The 23,607-nt window shown below is 45.8% G+C and overlaps 1 protein-coding gene across 1 annotated transcript in view; it reads right to left on the bottom strand.

The window, feature by feature from the left end:
• Window positions 1-23,607, bottom strand: part of KSR1 (kinase suppressor of ras 1) — a 60,927-nt gene that overhangs the window by 14,919 nt on the left and 22,401 nt on the right. The window contains 4 exon segments of the mRNA XM_084299517.1: window positions 1,090-1,092; window positions 1,095-1,565; window positions 3,762-3,909; window positions 13,583-13,723. Of these exon segments, the coding sequence (XP_084155643.1) occupies window positions 1,090-1,092; window positions 1,095-1,565; window positions 3,762-3,909; window positions 13,583-13,723 (763 nt within the window).

Below are 23,607 nucleotides of genomic sequence, written 5' to 3'. Positions count from 1 at the left end.
CGGATTTTGCACCTCCTATCATGCTTATCAATAGGACCTGTATCACAGCAGAAACAGGTTCTTACAACTGACTTTCAGTACAAAGCAGTGTGTTGGCCACAGGTCTTTTCAGTTCAAGGTCACATTTTTCACCCATTCTTAAATGGAAACCACTTACTTGCTACGTTTAGAGGCCTGGCAATTTGCACATTTTAGTGTACACTTCATATGCACTCAAAATGTGAAAGAACACCATACTGCTTACTAGGCCCCACATTTACAATGATTTCCTTCGTGTCAGTGAGCCGGCAGTCCAGTACTACAGCATCAAAAGTCCATCCAAAATCTCAGCTCAATTCTGAGCTACGCTAGTTTCCCTTATCTAAAAATGTATTTTTGGCAAGGAGGTCCTGAGTACAACAGGCTCTCTGAACTCTTCCAGGAGGTCAGTGTTATTTAAGTTATAGTGGTCCACTGCCAGCTAGAGAATTTGGATGCTGACCTAAGTTTCTGCAATGTTTAGAGATAGCCAGCGTTTCTGGAAGGCACATTTGTTTCCCGGTTTCAACTATTAGTTAAATTCAATTAGATAAATACCTTTCATCCCACCTTCCCCCCAACAAAGTGCATCTCAAAGCCTGTATCAGTCCAAAAAATACTAATGTATAGTCTAAGACCATTTGTCTTTTTGTGGAGGTATAGTTGTCATATAGACAGATGTTTTGAAGCTCACACTAGCAGCTAAAACACATCTTAAGATCAAACATAAAAGGACACTAGCCACCAGAACTGTGAGGAACATTTAAGGTCAAAAAAGAATTACAGGATGTGGAATTAGCTGTTAGATATTTAAGAAAATTTGGTGGGGCTCTTTAATAACAGCAGTCATCCCAACCTCCCCAGCAGGTGAAATTTCAAATAAAGTACAGTCAAAAAGATGGTTTTGTGGTTATCTTAGAATATCCCACTGATACAGATTGTAAGACCATGGTGAAACCACAGTCAGGTAACTGGACACCAGATCTTTTACACAGCATCACAACTGCAGCCCCGAATGCCCTTTGGGATGAATACAGCCCTCCAATGCCTGTGGGGAAGGAAGTATCACACTTACTTTATTGGGGGAACATCATCTATCCTATTTCCCAACTGTGATTCATGGGACTTGCTCCTTGTGAGGGCTGGAAAGTTAGGTAGCAGCTGAAAAACCTTCCGGCAAGGGGGAGGAGGAGTCCGTGGTGGCTTCAACTTATGCCGCCTCTTCGCTTGAGGAGTGGTTGGGGGAGTGATGGTGATGCTATGAGGAGTCCTTGGTGTTAACCTTCCACTGTGTGCAGGGAAGGCAAAAGGGTCCAGGAGGTTATCTGCATAGATAGAAGGTCCATGACTGGAGGAGACAGAATCTGAAGATGTGATTGTAGACACTGACACAGACCGTGCCTGCTGGCTATTGCCCTTGGGAAGGTTCAGTGCAGCGTGAGTCCGTGCGGGTGCAGAGGAGCCAGGGGACTCGGTCGTGTTGGTAGCGCTGTGCTCTCGGCGTGCCTCAGGAAGATTCATCAGCACATCATCTTTTAACTCCCCACCTGTGCAGCAAGCACAGTAATGTTAGATTTGGAAAAAAAAAAATTTAAAGCTGGTAAATGTATTTAAACTACAAGCTGCTGTTTCCTCCTGTTTTGCATCTAGCCAAACAATTCCTTCTCTTAAGATCCATCTAAGACATCAGCTGAAGTTGTCTTTCTGAGAATGGCAGTAACTGTCCTTTTTTCCTAACTGTATCTCAAAGCTTAAAGGAGGTCTTATGTTGTAAGATGGGCTGAGTTTTAACAGATTGGGACACCACTGAAGAACATGGGATACGCATATCTGCGTGAAACAGACACCCGCATCCCCCTGCAAACCTATTTGGATTTGGTACCAACCTGCTTACACAAATCTGTACATCCAACCTAGCACCCTGACATCTTTCAGATTGGCTTCTGGTAAAGAGAGGAAATCATTTTCTGTTAGATAACAGAACTGCCAAATGCCAAATAACACTGAAAAGCTGTTAGATTGGAATAAAAGGTATTGAGATGTTCCTAACACTCATTTGGCCAACTCTCTCTCTGGCGTGTAACCACTGGCAGAACTTACCTGCCAGCTGGAATACCGAGGCGCTGCTGTTCAGTTACAGGCAGCAGCAGCACTCAGCACAGAATTGGTGTGTTTGTCCTGACTATTAGCTAGAGCTTCACCAGGGACAGACAGCTGGACAAAAAGGAACCACCACAACCTGCCGGATCGCTGGTGGAGCTCAGCACTGCCTTCTGCAATGCTCGTCTTTGTAGTTCAGACTAGTCCAGTACAACTCGCAGACCAATTCTAGGTATAAATGGCAAAAACAAGCACAGAGGCCTGCAGGTGGCAAAGCACGAAGGCATAGATTATTGGGATAATCCCAGGGCAGAACTCAGCAGGATAACTCTCTGATTTAATTTTATGTATGTCCTTAATGACTTAAATCAAGGCAAGAAGTCAAAACTTCAAGCCCTGATGTTTCAAACACTGCTCAGTGTTTGAAAAAAAAGATCATATACCTGGGACTAAAACAAAAAAACTCTCTCTCAAAACACACCTTTTTTTTTTTTTTTAAATGAAAAGAGAGGAACATTAATACAACTACACTAAAATTTGGGCTAGATGCCATTTCCGTGAGTGGATGCCATGCCTTCTGAACAATGGCTGTTTTTGTCACAGTATGGATGGGAAATATTTGACAATGCATGATAGGAAAGATTAGAAAAAAGGAAATATGGAACTGAGCTGTTTGTTGGCTTTTCCATTAACTAATCTTTATGATTTGCGAATGGTATGAACTGTCATAATACCAACAGGAAACAGCACCTTTCAGTGACAGACTGATAACTGTTACAAAGAAAGATCTGATGCACACTGGTACCAGTATGCTGTGAGAAACGCTCTCATACCAACCAAATTCACAGTGCTTTGAAAGCAGCCTGCGGCAGGTGACAGGAGAAGACAGTGAAACAGCAATCTGGAAGTGTTGTGTTTGTCTGTTCTTAAATAACTTGGTCAGATCAACTTGCACACTGAACACACATTCCTAATTACACAGTACCCTTCTATACTTAATTTCAATGTAAATCAAGGTTCTTTCTAGCTCTTACATCTGCTACTGGTATTTGGCTAATGATTCTATCAACTCCAGCAGAAAAACAGCAGGAAGCAAGGGTTTTAAAGAGAAGTGAATCAACTGGCAGACTGCAAGCTATGCGGTGATAACGGGCTGTCAGAGGAATGTTCTGCTTTTGCAAAGCATTGAGCTGAAAAATACTCAGGTTTCTGAGCAACATCACACTAAACAGAATTGCACCTTCTCTCTGAGCTGGCAGTATTTGGGGAGGGGACTACCCACAAGAAATCTGTTTGCAATCATTAGGTCAAGGATACTGAATGATGGAAGACAACTGGAGCATCTAACTCAACTCTGAACACAAAGGGAATAATCATATAGTTTCTCTTGAGTTGGAGAGGGTACTTCCACATACCTTTATTTCAATAGCTGAACATGATATCAAAACCAAATCCCTTCCATAGCTCTGGATGTGTTTGATCACTGCAATTTCTTGCACATCCAAGAACCACAACCTGAAACTGGTTACAGCATATACCCAAAGACCCAAAGGTTTCTGCAGATTGTCTTACATAAAAGGAAGCAGGATGTGATCTGGGTTGCTGAGAACCTAATGCCACAGAACAGAAAAGGCAGTCTGTACCTGATTCAGTCACCTTCCTTAAGCAGCTCAGCGCCCCATTGAGTCTGGAGCACTCTTCATCTCTGGCACCACATCTCTTCATTGTTTCTTTCACCTTTGACTCATTCATTTCGAGTAAGGCATCTAAGGTTAGTTCCTCCGGTATTCTCTGCGGGGGGGGGGGGAAATTAAAAAAAAAAAATCAATGCACATTTTTTTAATATACATATATAAATAAGACTGTCATTTGGTTTTCTGATGTAGTGCCATTGTCTCACTACCAGGTCTGACCCATGATTTAGTCATTTGGTAGTGCATTTCTCTTAAGGACCTCTGGGTCAGTAATGATCACGCAGCAGCAGCGCTCTAAAGCTACTCTCTTCTCTCTACACCACAAGAGACCAGGCGTGTGCCTGAGTGTGCTCTGCATCATTAGGATGTTATTGTCTGTCTCCAATATTGAAGTTAGGATTACAGTTGATTGAAATATTCTTTCCTCTCCTTGTGGAAAGTTTTCACTCAGTATTTTTGAAAAGCTACCAACTGAAGTTCATCTTTTTCATCAAAAAACAAAGCAGGAAAAAAAAAATTCAGAGAAAGGTATTTAGCTTTCTGGTGAGGAAATAAAAAGTGCAAAGTGTGGAAAATGGCATAACAAAACTACAAAGAGATAGTGACCTCTTCCTTGAGTAATTTTTCCTTCACTGAAGGACCAGCCTTACCAATACCTTGCTTAGAACAATATTTGTGAAGAGCTCATTGTGCCCCTTAATATGCTAATGCCCCAAAATAACAAGGTTTAAATCAGGCAGACACAAAAGATGCAGGACGCTAGAAAGCATGAAATCATCTGACGTTTCCTTACAAAACTGAGCTGTATTGCCTCTCTCCTCCATCAAATGTTTCCAGTGTAAGTCTGCAGCAACTGTGGTTAATAAACAAAACCAGGATACTCAGTGCAGATACCCAGGAATTTCCCTGAACGTTTTGCCTAAACAAACCTCACTGCTGCCTACTCTCACAATGAGATCACAAATTTCACAATATTTGGCCTCTTTCCCAAAAGTTTCATTTCAACTCCTGGAATCATGATACATAATATTTCAACTTTTATTTAAACAGGAAACTTAAGTGTATCTGTTTGACAACAAAAAGCTTGACCCACCCACCAACCCTTCAAACACTAAAAAACTACAAATCAGATTTGAGTGAGTGTTACTAAATGTCCTTTTAAGATCACATCTTTCCTAATCCAGGCTAAAGATAGAAGTTAGTCTGGTTCCTAAAATTAAGCGATGAATCAAAACTGCTTTCATTGCTTTAATACAGGTAACTGGTCTCAAACACTCCAAAATGCTCAAATCATTGTACTGAGAGCACTTAGCTAATCACACCATATTATAAAGCAACTAAGATAAAGGTTACCTGCCCTACTTTAGGCATCTCAATGTTAAACATCTTAGGTTTGAACTAATTACCCTAAAATCCACAACTCAAAGATTCCAGCAGGAAGCCAGCACAGGTTTGTTCCCAAAATGCCCCATGCCAACTGGGCTAATGACAACAGCATTAAACCCAGTCTGACTCTGTGATTTCCCCAGCACCCTCTGAATTCCAGCCCCCTGCAGGCAGATGAGCAGTGCACAGAGGCATCTTTGTTCAGCTGCATCACAAGGCCAGTTCTGCCATGCAGGGCACCAGCCACACGCTGCTCTGAAAGGGAGAGTTACGGGGGCAGGCAGCCATGGCACAAGCACAGCAGGGAGAAAGCTTTCTGCACCACCATGAGACCCTGCGCTCTAAAGCAAAGAAGTTAATGCTTCCACCAAGCATAAGAGAAAGCCAGTGTCTCTTACAAAAAAAAGCTTTAGCCCCCTTCATGCTTTTACAGAGTCTTTTACAGGGGACTACAGCAATGCCATTCCTGTGTTATCTTGAAACATTTCCTCACTGCCACCACTCCCTGCTAAGAAAACAACCTAGATTACCCAGCCACTGTTTTAAGTAACAGTGCCGTGCCAGATCCCAGCATAAACTACCAAGTCACGTTACCCAGCATCACTGCACTTCCCCAGCCTTTGCACGGCACAGAAGTAACCAGTAACTTATTACAGCTATTACAGGTCAATCAGTAAAGTGAAAGAGACTACAATTTCCCCAGGAAAGCAGAGCACTTCCTTCATAGCCAGTTCCACGTTGAAGCCCAGGCTTCAACAGCCAGCACGAGCAGAGGAGAACAGGGCCAGGTGGGCTGGCCGGCCCCCGGGGATCCGACTTCCTCAGCACCGCTCTATATGCTTTAAATACATGGAGCCTAGAAGAAAGAAGGAAGTCTCTTCTGCAAGCCTGAGTCCACTCAAGTAGCCGTGATGCAGTCAGGTTTTTCTGCTCTCCTTCCACAAGAAGGGCAAAGTACAGCAGTTACCTGGGGCCCGTGCTACAGCACCTGTGACAAGAGCCTTACACCCATGCAGTGGGTCCTCAGCGGAGTAAGGACTGGCCCATTAGGCCTTCATACTGAAAAAACTGAGTGCTTATTGAAAGTGAACTTCAAGTCGTATCGATGCAAGGAGCTGGCTATTTTTAACTCACCCCAAATTAGCTCTCCTGGTTGTGCAAGTATCGACAAGGCTTAACCGGGGAATTCCCATGCCCTGCTGTAAGAGCTATGTGGAATGGCATCTCGGCTTCGCTCCTGCCTTTCCGAGCACAGCACTCCCACCCAAGGGACGACTCACAAGCACAAAATTGTTATCACAAGCACTACAGATGCAGGAGGGTGGTGGGCAGGGGTGGCTGCAATATTCACGGAACGGCCATGGTCCTGCACAGCGGGGTTCAGAGCCTCACAGGCCCTTCTCTCCCTCCCAGAGGAGCACCACTGACATTTATTGGCACAGAGAACTTGCCATTTTTGTCCCACTTCATGGTTAAACTCCAGGATTGCCCATTCTTGCAAGGCTGACAGCATTTAGTGCTTTTCTTTTTTAAAGATCAACCCCCTGCAACAAGGAATCTCCACCTTTCACTTTAGTTTTCAAGCCTTCCTAGTTGTACAGAAAAAAAATAAAATCAATTTTCAAAAACCAAAACATTCCAATCTATTGATCTTCTCTGAAGTGTCGGGGCATTTTTTTTTTTCCTTTCCCTTACTCATCTGCAGTACACAACCACTAGGGAGGGCTTGAACTCGATCACCCCGAGCTGCCTGGTTTCACTTCCTCAGGTCTGTGCCCTGCAGCCCAACGTGTGGCCACGAGCAGCCACGGCAACCCTGGCTCCACGCTGCCCACATTGCTCTGCATCCCGAGCAGTTTCACACAGACACACACACACCCCCCAACCAACAGCCCAGCCTGCTGCTGGCTTGTCCCCATCCTGGGCCAGCACGTAAAGCCCAATTTACTCTTTTGCGCGATAGTTTAATTTTGGAAAAACAGACTAGCAAGTTGTAGGAAAGTATAAGTACAGAAAAGGAGATTATAGTTAAACAATCCCGATGACCTTGAGCTGGGAGCTCAGACTTTCTGAACCTGCTGCCAGTCCCCATGACACGCGACAAAAGAAATAAGCCTTTGAAGAGGGGGAGGGAGGGGAAGTAAGAGGCTTTCTTTAAAGAGCCACTCACGTGCTGCACACATACGGTGGCTTAATACAAAACTGGTCAGCCTGGGCCCTGCAAGATTGGCCTTATATAATTTCTCTCTGTGTTAGCCCCCTCAGTCTCCAGGAAAACGATGAGGGTGACTAGTTCAAGATGGATCTTACAACAGAGCCGATTGGTGCCGGTGCTCAGGCTCATCGGGTGCGCTGGGAGGGAGGTGGGCGCCAGCCCCCTCGGTGCAAGGCAAATCCTGGGCACCTGGAGAGCAGTCACTGCCCATCTGCAGCACTGAGGACCAACGTGTGTCCAGCAGAGAAATGTGGGTCTCTACCTGCCTCTTCATGGGTGCTGCAGCTTTAAAAAAAAAAAGTGCAGCTTTACAAAAAAACATGCAGCTTACAGGCTTGCATTAGGGCCAACAGAAGTACCATCTCCTTGGGCACACTCGCCTCGGCTACAGAATGATGTGTCAAGCTGCAAGATGTTCACAGACTACTCTAATAAGGCCAAATTAAAAAAAAAAAAAAAAAAAAAAGGCAGGAGACAGAACCTGCTTTCAGTCTTTCTGCACCTAGAAGCAGCAACAGCAAAATCTGAAGCCTCCCTCACCACACACCGCCCAGCCCAAACCAGGACATCAGCCCTCTCTGCAGCAGGTAAGGGGACTTTTCTACACAGCCTGCCTGCTCATCAGACACACGGACTGTGCTCTTCAGTGTGTACATTTAAAAGGGAGAAAAGCAAACCAGAGTGTCCAAGAAGCCACCCAATGCTGAATTAGCAAGGCTGAAGAGTTCAAGATAGTGTAAGGAGGTCTTTAATCTTGTCTACTGTCCAATTTAAATCCTTGAAACATGGCAAAAAAAAAGCTGATATCTACCACAGTGGATGAGGTATTTTTGGTAAAGACTCTTTCTTCCCTGCAGATAAGCCTACAGAGCTAATGCTGCTGCTAGCACTTGGAAAAATCAGTCTGACCTGCCCCTCAACCTAGCAGACATGGCTCTTCCTATAAAGCCAGACAGCTGACGAGGCCTGAAGTGCCTCCTCTTAAATCAATACATTGCCTCAGCAGTCATCGTCCCGTAAAGCAGCAGATGCTAGGAGGGAAAGCCCATTACATAAGGTGCTTAAATTCCCACTGATAGCTCTAAGCAAAGCGTGTAAGGATGCTCGTAAGAACATCTTGCTCTGTTTTTCTGGTGCCTGGTGAAGTAGGTACTGAAAAATTGTTCTATTATTAGGTCTCTGGAGATTTTATAGGCATTCTGGAAAGCTTCTCACATTAAATTTCTAGCTTGCATTAAGTTGAGTATACACAGGCTATGGTTTTGCATAACTTCGCCGCTCACACACGAGGCGGGGTGCTCTCTGACACAGGGTAGCTGCTGATTTCTGTAGGAAGGGAGATGCAGCGGCTGCGGGGTGAGCCTCACGCTGACCTTGTGTGACACAGGGCGCACGGTGACACAGGTCTGCACGGGAGCCTGGCTCCCACGGCAGGGCAAGAGCCCGGCAGTAGCACGGACTAGCTGCTCACACTGGGGTGGGCCCTCTGCTGAACACGGTGATGGAGTTTTAGGTGTAGGAAGCCTGCAGGATGGAGTTCACTTGCATACATCCAGTTAGCACCTTCCAGATCTCTGCTGTCCAGCAGTCTGATCAGAGCCTCTGCTGCCAGAGCCATGAAATCCCCAGCAAAGGGCCGAAGCCCTCAGAGTCTGCTCACGCTGGTATCCTTACAGGAGATGAGAGGATGCATCTATGGAAACTTGCTGGGCTTAGGCAGATCTTCCTCTTGTACCCCTCCAACCAAAGTAAAGGTTCACACACACACAAATACCACGCTTTTCCTGTAACAAGTGATCGGCATAATCTGCTACAAGCTAGACCACAGTCCAACCAAGCCAAACCATCCGCCATCATCTACCAGCATCTCTACCTACTTACAAGAAAGTGGGTCTTTTGCAGAAACAGTAAGTGTGGGGCAAGGCAAGTTTCACACGCAAACAGGAGTTATTACAACCCCCCCTATACACTGGGAGTCAGACACGTTCCCCAGAGAGCGGCTGTGAGCCAGACCCCGACAAGAGCGCATTGTTCCACGGCTCCCACACGGCCGCCGTGGTGGCAGAGCTCTGCTTGCAGCCAGCGATCATGAGGCCAGGCGTTGCCCCTCCCTGGGCACGACAGTTATCTATGCTAAAAACAGCTTTCCGAACTTGATTGACTGGAACCCCTGTGACATGGTGAGCAGGGCTGGTTCGGACACGTTCCAGAAGATGATAAGGAGATGACTGTTCCTAAATTGCTTTTTAAGACGATGGCAAATTAGCTGTGGGAACAAACAGAATCCTGAAGTTTCTGGAAAGGACATGGGTAGAGATTTTTTTCTACACGGAAGAAAATAAGCCAGTAGAAACTATAAAAGAAATCTTTTCTTATATTTTTGGTAGATACATCCCAAGCCCAGAAACCAGTAAGCAGCTCTGCAAGAGACTCTTTCAATCAGCCTGAATGGGGACAGAGCTCTGTTCACATCGTCTTTTCCTTCCACCTCCCTCTTAATTCCTGACTCCAGCTCTCAAGGGGACCATGACAATACAGAACAGTGTATTTTCCTAGGTACACTTACAGAGCATCTTTCACCCACTGGAGACGACTACATAGCTTCAATATACCTCTCCATATGTTTCCTTGTTCCACATTTTCTGATCTTCAGCTCAAACATCTTTTCCCAGTTTCAATCCACAATATTTAGCTATTTATGCATTATTTTTGGCAGTAAATTACACATACACAGTGCTAATCCATCTCCAGAATTTCTAGCCAAATCCAAGGATTCCAGCATTTCCTAGAAAAATACTTAAAAAGAAAGTTACGGAACAGTATTAGGCCAGCTCCACAGCAGAGTCTGCTCCACACTAGCCACTGTTTCCTATGATAAAAATCTGTCTGGCAACTGATTAGAGGCACAATAACAAAGAAACAGAAATAGCATGAATTGGGGTGGGGGCTCCAATTTTCCTTACCCCTCCAAAATCGTGTATTCACAGAGCGCAAACAGGATCACAAAGTCGAAGCTCGTATTCACCACCTACCTCCAAGTTTGCTAGGTCCACGCAGAACAGCCCTTTCACTCGGCGCAGCGTGACCCGCTGACTGTTATCCATGTTCACAGGAGTTTTAGCTGTCGCCCAGTGCCATAAACAGTGCATTGTTACTGCTATAATCCCTTCCAGAACTACAGGATTTTACAAGCAGTCATTATTCTCGTTTTAAATATAGGTTTTCAAAGAAAGAAAGGAGCCCAACAGCAATTTTAACAGCAAAGAGCTTTCGAGCTTCACAATGTCTACAGCAAGTCACTGGGCAAAAATAGGCTCAGTCTGGACAAGAGGAGTCAGCAGATATTCTAAATTAGAGCCGGTGCTCTATTTCTGACCGAGAGCCTGGGAGCTTCTGTGCTTCCCTGCACGGCAGCTTTATTTGGGAGAGGGCTGGGGGGGAGAGAAAGGGGAGGGAAAAGGGGGAGGGAGAACAAGAGCATTGTTCCTCTAGCTGTTGAGCTAAAGAACTGCTTGCAATTAGGCTGTTTTCCAAAGGTGTTATGTCACCGATTAGCACAATCTCTCAATGTCTCCAGCAACAGTAGAAGTGCGAAGGGAATCAAAACCATTTCAAAAAGCCAAAAACAAACAAACAAACAGAAAAAAAAAACAACCATGAACTCAGGCCTCTCTCCCGATTTGGCCTTGACAAGCAGTGGGCCACAGGAAAGCCTTTCACCTGCGCACAGCTCCTGTGCTGCGCGTCTCCAGCCGAGGTGGCCATGGCAGGGCCCTGCGGCTGGAGGCCTCCGAGGATCACCGAGGGGACACCTTGTACAAGACTCTACGGGCGCTGGTAACTTCTCCAGTCAGCTTCAGAGACTAAATTCTCAGAGAAGAGAGGACTACGTGCCTCACGTGAAAAGGTGATTACAACTCATCTGAGGTTTTCCTTCCCAAGTTGGGCTTTTTGGAAGCATTAAAAAGGAAACCCAGTATGATTACTTCAGTTTTACAGACAACAAAAACACTTCAAGAGCTACAGATCCAATTGCTCTTTGGAGCATTTTTTTTAATTATTATTATTAGCCCAGATATTTCAGTTTCTCAAAAATCATTTTCAAGACTGTGTTGCAGTTCTCCTACTTGGCTAATCTAAATGCTACAAAGCTCTCTGCAGCTGCATGAAATGGATGCAGAACTTTTACGAAATAGCCCCACATTTGGAATCATGGAGTAATTTCAGTAGGTGCTTCGTGCGCCCTGTATTTTTGAACCAGGGAGCAGAAGGAACGTAATTAATTACCTTGGTCATTGCTTGGGTGAAGGTAATAAGGGAGCACAAATAAAAACCACAAACAGTTGGAAAATGATCTCTCCTGACTTGGACCAAAATCAAATTTGCTCACATTCTTTGGTGACCACACATAGGGAAGGGCAGTCTTGACAGTGTGAAAATAAAATCTGGTACTTTCAGATTCCTGAAAATATCAGATGTGTCAGACTTGAATTGTCCACCTCCCTGCCCCCTGCTCCACTCCTCTTCATTTCTTCCCTTCCCCCAGTTATACAGGCATCACAAAAGATTTAAAAAACAGCTACAAAGACATTCTTTTAGGCTCAAGCAATTTCAGTAACCCTAGAAACCAACAATAGTTGTGAGCCTGGCAGTTTGGCCACAGCAACAGGCTGTTTTTCTGTTCTCTCATTGTCACTGCTGTACCTTCAGCTGTGCTATCTAAACCCTAGCTGGGCTGGAAGGCAATATCCATTTAAAGCATCATGTTCAAAAGGAATAGTAGTAAATAAAACGAATAGCTCAGTCCTGAACTCATCCTATTTCACCAGAACCTGTTCAGTTACATCTTGACCAATCTGGAATAACTGCCATAGAAACCTGCTGAATTTCTCACTCAGGCTTTACTTCATCAGGAATCTGCCTGTAAAGAAAATCTTTGCTTGTGTGAAGATCAAAGAAAACTGATTGAGAATGCTGTAATCTGGCCTGCAGAGCCAAAAATGTCAAAAAAAAAAAAAAAAAGTGGAAAAAAGCCTTTTCTGCTTTGTTTAGCCACCAGGAGACCAAGCTCTACTTCTATTGCCATTAACATTACACTGAACAGAATTGTTCCCAGTACAGAACATCATGGATAAATCACGCACAGACCAAAGCCAAGGGAACAATCTGATGCCAGTTCCCTGTGATACTGGAAGTCCTAGTTATCATCTAAACATAGCCAGTTTTTCAGGCTCTAAAAAAATGTGTCCAGACAGGAGCTAGGGGCACTGACTTGTCATTTCTGATTCCAGCAGAAGCATCAGATTACTCTGTGCAGTATAGAGGCTTCCAGAAATTTACATGTTGAGAATTAAGCAATAAGGAATTTGTAAATATCAGAAGCAGCCATGGTCTGTGAGCATGAACAGCTGATGCTGGCCACCACAGCAGAGTTATTCATTCCATTCTTTTACACTGATGCAATGTTCTTAGGTATCAGTTTGAACCAGACTTTACTCACAGGAGCAGGTGTTTGTGTAATGAAAAAACATATATATATGTTTCTGAGTAAAGACTCCTTATCAAATCCAAACCACGGCTTCACACCTGCCCATTACAGAGGATACTGGCTTGCAGCCTACTTTGTTCTTCAGTCAGAGCACTGTGAGAGCCTGTTTCAGAACTCTTCTGGCGATCTGAGTTTAGAGGGATGCAGTGCTAGTGGCTGTCTTTGGATATTCACTGATTTATAATTGAGGCTTATATGCTTTTGGAAACAACAAAACTCTAGGCTTTAACAACTTGACATTTTTGTTCATTTGTTGGGTATATCAGTGTACGCTAGGTCCTTTTTCTGCTAGTACTGGACATAGAAAATAGCGCAGTACATCATTGTTATATAAAAGCTATTGAGTAAGTCATGGTGTCATTCTTGGATTTAGCAGGCAGGAGAGGTGGTGATGATACCACAGGACCTCTGTCTCATACTGAGTAGCAGATATGAGGCTTTGCTTCAAATGCTATTACGAGAAGATCCCTACTAACTCTGAGGAGGACAAAGGGAAGGGAGTATTTCAGCATTCCCACTGTGTGATCTGTGCTCCAGGGAGAGATGGAAGCACCCCTTCCACCAAAGGTCCCCATGGCTATCCACGCACTCCCACCTTGCTGATGGCTGTCTTCCGCTTACCTGTACAACTTCTTTCCTCACGTTGACAATGTCTAACCAGTCATTGAATCTTGGGTAGCTGTTGAGCTCTGCTGTCCTGTCGTTCAGCGGCACACTCAGCTTACACTGCCGTTGTCTGTGGATGTAGTCGATCAGTTTCACCTGTTCGGATCCAGAAATAAACAGTTAAGTTCCTTGGGATAAGTTGTCACCTTCACAGGCAATGCTTGTACAGTACCTAGTCAACAGAGATGCTGCTTTGTGAGTGGGGCTCTTAAATGATCTTAAAAGAACAAGAAACTAAGTTTTATTCCAAAACTTCTGTCACCATTCTCATGCCTAATGTACTACACAGAAACTGTCATGCCAGGCACAGAAAAACAAAACAACAAGAAGGAATATAATTTGTGCTTTATGTTTACTTATCAAAAAGAAAATATTCTCAGAAGATTTCTGACTGTCACACATCCCACGGGGCAGACTTTAGCTTCAAAACTTTCCTAACAAAACAATGCCTCAAAGCAAGTTAGCTGATCCATGATTTATAAACCAAAACATGACCTTAGTAAACAAATTTTAACATTTGAGACAAGAACAGACTACAAATGAAAAGGAAAAAAAAAAATATATATATATATATATATTCTTTGTCCACTAATCTCTCTCAAGTTTCTGCTCAAAATGTTTTGGCCTATGTACCTGAACAATGCTACACAAGACTTCTATGCACACAGTTACACAGGGGAAAGACAATTAGATCATTTCCTCCTTCCCCAGATGAAGGGTGTGTAAGAAATTAGATGGAAAATGGATATTGCACTTGATCTCAGCTAAATGACCCCCATGTGGAGAACGCTGCTTTTGGCCTGCTCCTCAGTTTGGCAGTACACTGACAGCACGGCAGAGATGCTCCTGGATGCACAGGCTGATGACAGGCATCTGAGAAGATCTGAGAACCTGATCAGTAGTGAAGTACAGGACACATCCCTGAAATCTTGGAGCCAAAACCCCAGGCAACAGGATTAACTACCTCAGAAAGGGGATTTGGCTCTTAAGCCCACTTCCCCTCTCCACATATAATTGTTTTACTGGGAGACAAAAATTATTTTTTTCCCTCTTGACTTCTTTGTTGTGAGCCAGTTCTGCAAACATATAATCATGGTGTTGATCCATGTGGTCTCGCTCTGGAATCAGCTGTTAATAACACATTTCTAGCTTGTGCTTTGCTGTAAACTCCGCTGAGGGTTTTACGAGCAATCCGACTACCAGCAACTATTGCACTCCTGAGTTCAGACAGCAGTGCCATGAAGTACGAAATCTATCAAAAAGTGGATTGATACAAACAAAAGTGAGCGATTCACTCAGCAAACAGAAATGCAAAGCAATGCCGCTCTGAGGCGAGGCAGCTGTGCAACAACAGAAGTGCTGTGTCCTAGAAGACGCGGCCACTGCCCTGCAGTTAGCCTGGCCACCCAGCCGAAACCAGGGGAACCTTTTAACCCTGACTTCCTCACACGGCTTTGAAGCATAAGACCAAACAGAAATTACCTTGGAAATCCCATTCAATCTTTCTCAGTACCCGTTTTTGTTAAAAAGGGGATGATAGCGCTTCCTTTTTTTCACCCCTTGCCTGCTGTCCCCGGTCAGTTCCCAGCAGCAGCGCGGCCCGGCCCGTGGGGGCTGCCGGTGTGCTACAGGCGGCCAGGCACTGCCGCACCAAGCAGGGCCAAGGCAGCTCGCTCCCTCGGTAATGCCACGTGCCAGAGGGCCTATGTGACTTCCAGACACTGCTGCTGCTTGGTCTGCACGTGCCCACTCTGAGGCTGGTTGCCGGCAGCACCCTCCTACACAGCCGCACCATCAGAGTTCGGACAGCCCTGCAACGCGCCTGCCCTGCTGCTGCAGGGCGAGCTCAGTGCAGCCAAGGGGCACGCAGGACGTCTTGCCTGGCTAAGTCATGACCTTCTGCTTTCTCGCTGTCATAGGTATTTTCGCCTACCTGGTGAGCTCCCCGATCTGCAGTCAGGTGAGAAACGCGCCTGGAGATGCGGTTCGTAGTGTTTTCCTGCTAGCTGCTTGGTTTCATTTTTTTCTGCTGCTCATTGTACTTTTCCCCCACCTCACGCTTTGGCTTTGTATCGTACACACTCTGACAGGCTACAGCCAGCTGGCCCGCATTAGACATGGTGTGACTTTGCAGACCTTCATAACAATTAAAAATAAGGCTGTGCATATTGCATGCGTGCACATGTGTTAACAAGACCAACTGGCGTTCTCATCTACAGGGTCTCATTCTACTCAAGATACTTGGTTCTGCTCTTATTGCCTCCAAACGTAACATGTTTGCATCCTAACTTCTTCCCTCAGAAGATATTGGGGCAGAAGAGATTAGAATGAGAAGGAGGGACTTAGCTGCGACAGGAGCAGAATAAGCACAGCCCTGACAGGAGAAGTGAGGGCAGCACACCTTGCCCTTCGGGAAGAAGAGGGGATCTTGGCAGCCCACAGGCTAGAAGTCAGGTTAACAAAGGGCATGAAGTAGGAACGGAGGCAATAGGAACAAAGAAGAACTGGTATGGATGCAGAGGGAAGGTCTCCTAATAAGGGTCAGAGAGGAGCTTGCAGGAAGTTTGAGGACTACACAGCAGCCCCCGGTATGCAAAAGTCAGCCTACACAAATAAAAAATAGCGCAGCTTCCCGTCTGTGCAATAGGCATGTCATGGAGAGGAGAGGGAAGGCTGAAATCACCAAGCATTCTCTTTTCTGGAGGCCATTCCAAGTAAGGTTCAATGACGATATGCACTTTGATATACAAACTGCAACCACAAAATCCAGCCAAAGGCAAACAAGTCAGCTGTGCGTCTGCAAGCCGCAGTATGCAGAATTCCCAGGGAGCTGTTTTATATTACTGCTTCTTCCCGCAGGTCACCTCACCCCTTCCCCATTCCTGGCCAAATCTCAAGGTTGCTGAGCACCTAGGGAAAGAAGAAAGGTTGCCTGAGCGGGGATTTCGGACTGGCAGTGCCAGCCACAACAGGCCTATGTGTAAAAGTAGCAGCTTGGCTCCTCAGTCACAATCACAATCAGTGATCTGGTATTTTAGTGTAGGACCTTACATCAGGCAAGATTTGTCTTCCTCAAAGAAGTATGAGATATCAGCATGGTCTCTAGAGCTGCGGCATTTAGCATATTTAGTTATATGTAGCACTAATGATATGCAAACCCCTTACAAGTCGCACGTGACCCAGCATAAAGCAGGGAACTGCAAGCACTGACTGGGATAGTAAGAGGTGTGGGAATTCGTTCCAAAAACTACAACAGAAAGCAGGATGGACTTAACACCTATTTATAAAACAGAAATCACAAATTAAGTCAAAGAAATTATCCAAAAGATATACGAACCCACATTATCTTACAGCAATCTCTGCAGTATCACGAGGACAGCATGCTGCTTAAAGGAAGCGTATTCTTGAGGTACAGTCACTTTTCTCACATCCCCCACAAAAGCCTTCCTCGCCAATTTCAACATAACACCAGAACATCATGTTTAACGAGTAAGAGACTGGACCTCAACTCTGGGGAGCTGGACTCCACTCCCAGCTCTGCCACTGACCTGCTGTGTGACTGGGAGCAAATTAAATAATCCATCTCCTCTTCCACCCTGCATGGGGCTCTGCCTGCATAAACTCCCTGGAGCAGGCACTGTCTTCAATTATTTTACCACTGCTTAAAAAATATGGATTCAAATCCTTTCATTTGACAAGGTTCATCCATAGCATAAACTATAAGGACACTGCAGGAAGGTACTACCCAGTGCTGCACAGATTTCAGTGTTAAAACTTTCCTTCTTCACTGGGATAAACCAAAAATGTAATCCTCAGAAATGGAAAAGTAGTCTGACAGCACAGATCTGAGTGTTTCAGATTGCTAAGTCTGGTTTTCCCATGACAACTCCTTCACATTTACTCTTCGAGTCCAGAATTGTTTTCCTCCGTTCCTATAAATAGTATATTTGCACTCTCTTCCCACCCTACGTGCACCACGCTTCTCCCCTAGGATGGGTTTCATTTTGTTATTTCCTGCCCAGACTTTTAACTCAACTACATGGTTTGGCTTTAATAGCTGAGCTGTTGCAAAACCCTTTTCTGAGAACATAATAAAACTTCTGGGTTCAGTGACGCACATAAAAACCCACAAACAACATGCAGGTCTCCAACCACGAACTAGACAGAGAGATAAAGCCAATAGTAACTTATTCACTGCCTGCTTGCCAAACGGCACATCCTACTCATCACAAATGGCAAATCCCACAACAGAGGGGGTGATAATCCAACTGCCCCTAACCCACAGAAGTGGGGAAGAACCAGAGCAGAGACAGGACACAGAGCAGCTGGTTACAGGGCGTGCTGCATCACAGCCCTCCTGCCCTCGGCAGCAGCCTGCAGCTGATGGCCAGGCACCGCGTGCTCATTTGCCATGAGAATTACACTTCTTCCAAGGTGCGGTCCTGGATGCACATTTATCTCCTCCTGACAGGTTTGTTGTTTGTTTGTTTGTTTCTATATAGATGTCCATTTACAGCACGTGTGGGAATCAGGCCCAAGATGTTTAAGAAAAACATGCCAATCTTGAATTTTTATCTATTTATACAAAATAAACAGCCAGATCTCTTGAGATGCAAGTTTGCCTGTGTTCATGACCTCAAGTCAATAGTTGGGAGTTTCACAGAATAGGAACAAACCAAAACCAAACACATAGCCATAGACACACACACACACACACAAGTTCTTCAGTTGTATTTCTGCAGACATGGCACATGAAAGCAATGGCATTTGTAGAGCTAGAAATTACACGTTAAAGAAACTTGGGACTCTCAAAGGTACTCTGCTAGGGACTCTGCTATACCAAAGTACCAGCCAACATTCCTTCAGAAAACCAACGGTTGGTTGAGAAAATGTTTTCATGTTTTCACACTATCACATTCTCCTCACCGATGCCTATAACTTCTCTAGGCGACTTGGAACTTACGCAATGTTTTGAAGATTTTTTTTGCAACATTCAAGATAGGCAATTGACATTATTTTATCAACAAATCAAGGACATGCTCAAAAGCATGTCATGCTTCTCCTGTCCCAGGAGATGAAATCTCACAGAGTCTGGCAGCACTTGAAAGGACAATTAATATGAGCTTCCACCAATACTTCCAAGCCTACAGCCACTTACTGCCTTGCAATTTAACAAGCCCGTGGCTGAAAATGGATGACCCAGCTCTTACATGTGGCTAAGAGAAATGCAAATCACCTGTATTCCTCCAGGCAGGAATTAACCAGGAAAGAGCTCCTCTGTTAACCTCCTGCCAAGAACAGGACCCAGAGGGCAAGGGTGTGCTCTCTGAAGCAGCAGACAGCAGCTGCAGCAGGACATCACATCTGGGGATCAGTGTCTCGTACAGTAGGGAGGTTCTGCACTTCTGCCTTTTGCAACAGAAGACAAAATTTCTGATCTCGGGGTTTATCTGCACGTGGATGCTGGGGGAAGTAAAGTGAGTCATCTTAAGGCATCCAGTGAAAGGGGATTCACTTCACACCTTTACCTGACTCTTACCTATTTTCCCCAGTGCCACTACACAGACAAACCCTAAGTCAGACAAAAAAAAAAAATCTTGAGCAACCTGAGCACTGAATAGAACATAAAGAGGTCAGAATCTGACTTGCCAAATTTGTCTCAGAAGCCCTGCTCAGAAACCATGTGAGAAACTGATAAAGATCTCTACAATCATCCAGAGCCCAGCTGCGCTGTGAGTGTACTTCAGGACACCTTTTTCAAAGTCACCCAAACTGAAAAAGAAAAAAGGTGCAACTGAGTCGATCCAAGGAACTGAAAGAACCAGTACTTCATTTTTACAGAGCAAGCTGCACTGTACGCTGCGCTGCTTATGTTGGGGATGAAAGCTGGGGAAGAACCCGTGGCGTGAACAAGAGCCCGGCACAGCCCGTGCAGGCGGCCCAACAAACCCAGCCCTTGCTGGCTGGCCCAGAACGATGGCCCAGCAACGAGGGGACCTGGCCGGCACTTCTGGGACAGCGCTGCCACCGCCCGCAGAGCCTCACGCTCCAACAGAGCTACGGAGTCACCTGCGTGCCAGAGTAACGCAGGGGATACCGAGCAGTAGTTCACCTTCAGTGAACTTGCCTCAAGCAGCTGACTCATTTGAATGCCTCCTGGCTATCTCAGTTCTTATAACCATCTGCTCACGGTATCGCCAAGCAGCAACTGAAGTCTCAGAGGTCCTCATTTCCCCTTTGTGTTCAACGGAGCAGCTTGTCGTGAGTATAGGTATAAAGATACCTCTATAGCAGTATGGACTGTTCCCTTTCTAGTAGAGGGAGAACTAAACCAACGCCTGCTTTTGACTGGCTTAACCACATCTGCCTGGTGAAGTAAAGTGTAAAAAATTTACTTTACAGAAATCAAGTCTGTAGATAGCCCTTTCACATGACATACGCTCACATTTTGCAGTGAAAACTGATCCAGACCTGTTCATGGAAAATTTTGCTTGACTGCAGAGAAAACCCTGCTTCCATCTGTGCTTTCCTTAGGAGCACTCAGATGATGTAGGATTCAGCTGGTGACTCCTAGGATCTTACAAACCTCGAAGCTGCTTTGAATCCAGCACGGATTTCACACAGCTCTTTTCAAGGCAAGCACAAGAGCTGCACAGGAGCAAAACACGCAACAAAATAAGAAGAAAAGACGGAAAAAAACATTTCAGGAATTATTTGTATCCTACAAAATGAGGTCACTCAATTTCTCACCCACATGATTCTGCCCTCAAGAACAACACTGAAGGATAATATTTTGTCATGTATCTTCACCAGACGTAGGAGAAAGGCCAAGCTCGCAGGTAAAACAGTACAAAGAAAGAATTGGTAGCAGAATCATTTATTTGAGATGATATCTGAGGAAGGGAACTCGTGCATGTCAGGCGCCGACCTGCAGTCAGCGGAACTCACGTTCCCTTGCACCCAGCTGACTCGTTCAGCACAGAAGTGTGGCTGGGCGTGCAGCACAGCTCCTGTCACCTCCTGTCACCTCCTGTCCGAGAGGAGAGGCTGGGTTCTCGTTCGAGCTCTGCTACCACAGCAACCAGACCACTTACTTCTTGGTGTCTGTCTCTTATCCACATCTTTACTGATTACAGAAATGCAGTCAGAGGCACCGGGTATACAAGTTCCTGCTGTGCTGGACCACAAGCACAGCCCCCTTTGAAAAAGACAGCCTGCAGAACAGTGTTACTGTTCTGAATGCCAAAACCAACTTATGAACATTAACACGCTCACAACAAGGATTAAAAACACTTTGATTAAAAACAGGTTGCACAAAGTCCAGGAGCAGTTTTAGAAACAGGTCACGAAGGACCCATCTTTCAGTCCTCTGCCCTAACCACTAGAGCACAGCAGCAGTAACTGCTGTGGGGCTCCCAAAAAGCAGAGGGAATCGGAACGATGGCAAGGACAGGAGCAAGCACCAAGTGACTGCAGCTCTGCAGCCACACCACGCTGCAGCGAGGAAGCTGTGGTAATTTACATCAGCAGAGGGTCTGTGCTTGGAGCCTCCATGCCAGCCTCGCTTGCAGCAGCTACAGAGCAGGAACACCAGACCACCTCCTGCTGCTGCAGAACACGGCTGTCTGGGCTGGCTTAAGGACTTTTGGTTTTGCTTATAAAAGAAAAGGAAGTAGTTTCTCAATGCATTGCTAAACAAACCCTGCAAAACAGCACCCAGCACAAGCCAGCAGAAAAGTGTATGCACAAGGTACACTCAAAAAAAAAAAAAAAAAAAGCCTAAGAGAAATGAGTAAATAAAAGCATGGAGAGGTAGAGGGATAGGGGGAGATGAAACACCAGATGGATGGATTTTCCTTTGAACCTTCAGTCACGCCCGAGGCTGACACAATACCCACTGCCCAAACACTACAGTATGTTATTTCTGCTTTGTCAGATGATGCAGACAGCATCATTTCTGGGTCACTTGGAGGCCACGTACCACCTCTCTCCGCTCCCCTCCTTTCTTTTTCCACAGTCCCAGCAACCAAGAGCTGCAAAGGCACAGCTGAGGCCTCCCCAGCTACGGGTAGGAGTGGGAGGACGATGCTGCACAGACGGTTGCCTGTACATGATAACACGATTCTCTTCAGAGATTTCTTCCCAGGGAGGCACATGAGCCTAATGCAGCCCCAGGCACAGTCCTCTGTTCAAATACCAAAGGTTTCACACCCAGTGCACACTAAAAATGAAAGCCCTCCCCCTTCCTCTGTAACCCAAAGACATGCAACTGCAGCAGAACGATGAGGAGTGCTCCGCAAGACTCAGAACTGTACTTGCTGTCTGCTGAGCACAAACCTGTTTGCTGCTACATCACATCTGCAGCTCAACCTTCCCTCAGCTCCCACTTCTCTCCAGCACCCACCTAGCTACTTCAGCTCAGCCGTGCCTCATTAGGCTGAACTGTACTTCCATACAGAGCACAGGAAGAACAATCCCTCCCCTGCAAAAAGGGGATCCTGAAGGATATCATTACTCCAAACTAGCCTGAAGACTTGTTAAGGTTTCCTATTCACTCTTGAAATCAGTCTATGTGCCACTCAGAAAGCTGATGGTTTTATCATGCCACACACAAAACTTCTGTCCAAACACAGAGAATCTCCCGTTCTCATTCATTTGATTCCCTCCCCAGGGTCCCAGGTCGCAGCCAGATCTCAAACAGCTGCTGGAGGCTGGGGGACGACCTGGGAACAGCATCACTGTCACTTTGGTTCTCAGCAGCCAAGGCTCCAAAGGGAGGGAGTCTTGGCCCTCAACCAAGGTCTTGAACAATAAGATCACAAATACCTGTAAGAAATGGACTAGGCAGAGCTAATCATGCCTTTGGCAGGAAAGCAGAAAGGATCTCCAGAGATCACTTCTGGGCCTCTGCAACTCAAAGGCAGAGCAGTCCCATGGCTGACTCTGACCCTTGTCGTAACAGCTCTGAAAGAAATTTGGAGAGTCTCAAGAAATCAAAGACTTCCATCTCCCGCCCCAAGAAAAGACCAGCCCTGAGTAAATCTTTCTTCACAGCTGGAGAAACCGAGGACCAGATCCTTGTCCTCCTTCCCATTTCCTGCACTCCCGGGCACCCTGAGGACATGCGCAGGGGGCTGGTAGCGGTGGCCCCACGCTGTGCAGGCCCCAAGGCTCCCGTCTGGGTCTGCCCAAGCACTCGTGGTGCTGCCCTGCCTCGCTGAGCCGCAGGAAAGGGAGGTCGTGGGGTGCCCACACGTACAACACAGGCTTCCCAAAGTACTGAGATAAACCACTCCTTGTCCAACCTGCCTGCTGTAGCCTGTCAGGCTAGACAAAGGTGAATGCAGCCTGAAAATCATACTAACACCATGCTTCTCCCTGCAATTGTTCAGCCCTTTGGCAAATCTATTGTCTCTCTCCTCCCTTAAAGAAAACGACGACTCAACCCCCCTGCCAGTTTTACAGTGACCACAGCCAGAAAGCAGCAAGTGTCAGGGAGAACGATTACAAACATTTCTGAAAATTAAGAGGAAACAACAGGTCATCTTCAGGGGGAGGGGGAAGTTACAACCCACGGACCTCTGTAAAACTCAAAACTTACAGTGCCTTTAAAGCTGATATCCCCCGTCATTTTTAAGATAACGCTAACCATTCTTACACTTCTGTAGAAGTAACTCTCCAGTGTACTTGATTTGACAGTGGGGGAGGCGGGCATAGGGAAACCAACAACCTGTGAGCATGTACATTTCCAGCATAAAGGAGTAGAGTTTACAGCAAAAAATATAAAGCCAGGCATTTCCTTCAGAAAGGTCAGGAAGGGAATGACTAATTCTAGGCCCCCGTCATATTCCTCAGCTTCCCTTTCCTCCTCGCTGGATGCCTCATCCTGCAAGGTGCTGAGCACCCCCAGCTCCCACCGGACGGCGAGGGACCAAGGCACCTTGCAGGGCTGGCCCCAAAGCTCCCACTGCTCTGTCTCC

This window comes from Netta rufina (genome assembly GCF_964035555.1).
Source record: "Netta rufina genome assembly, chromosome: 21".
In the NCBI taxonomy this organism is placed as follows: Eukaryota; Metazoa; Chordata; class Aves; order Anseriformes; family Anatidae; genus Netta; species Netta rufina.
The sequence above is the reverse complement of the archived record's forward strand: the minus strand, read 5'-3'. Positions and strand labels throughout refer to the sequence as shown.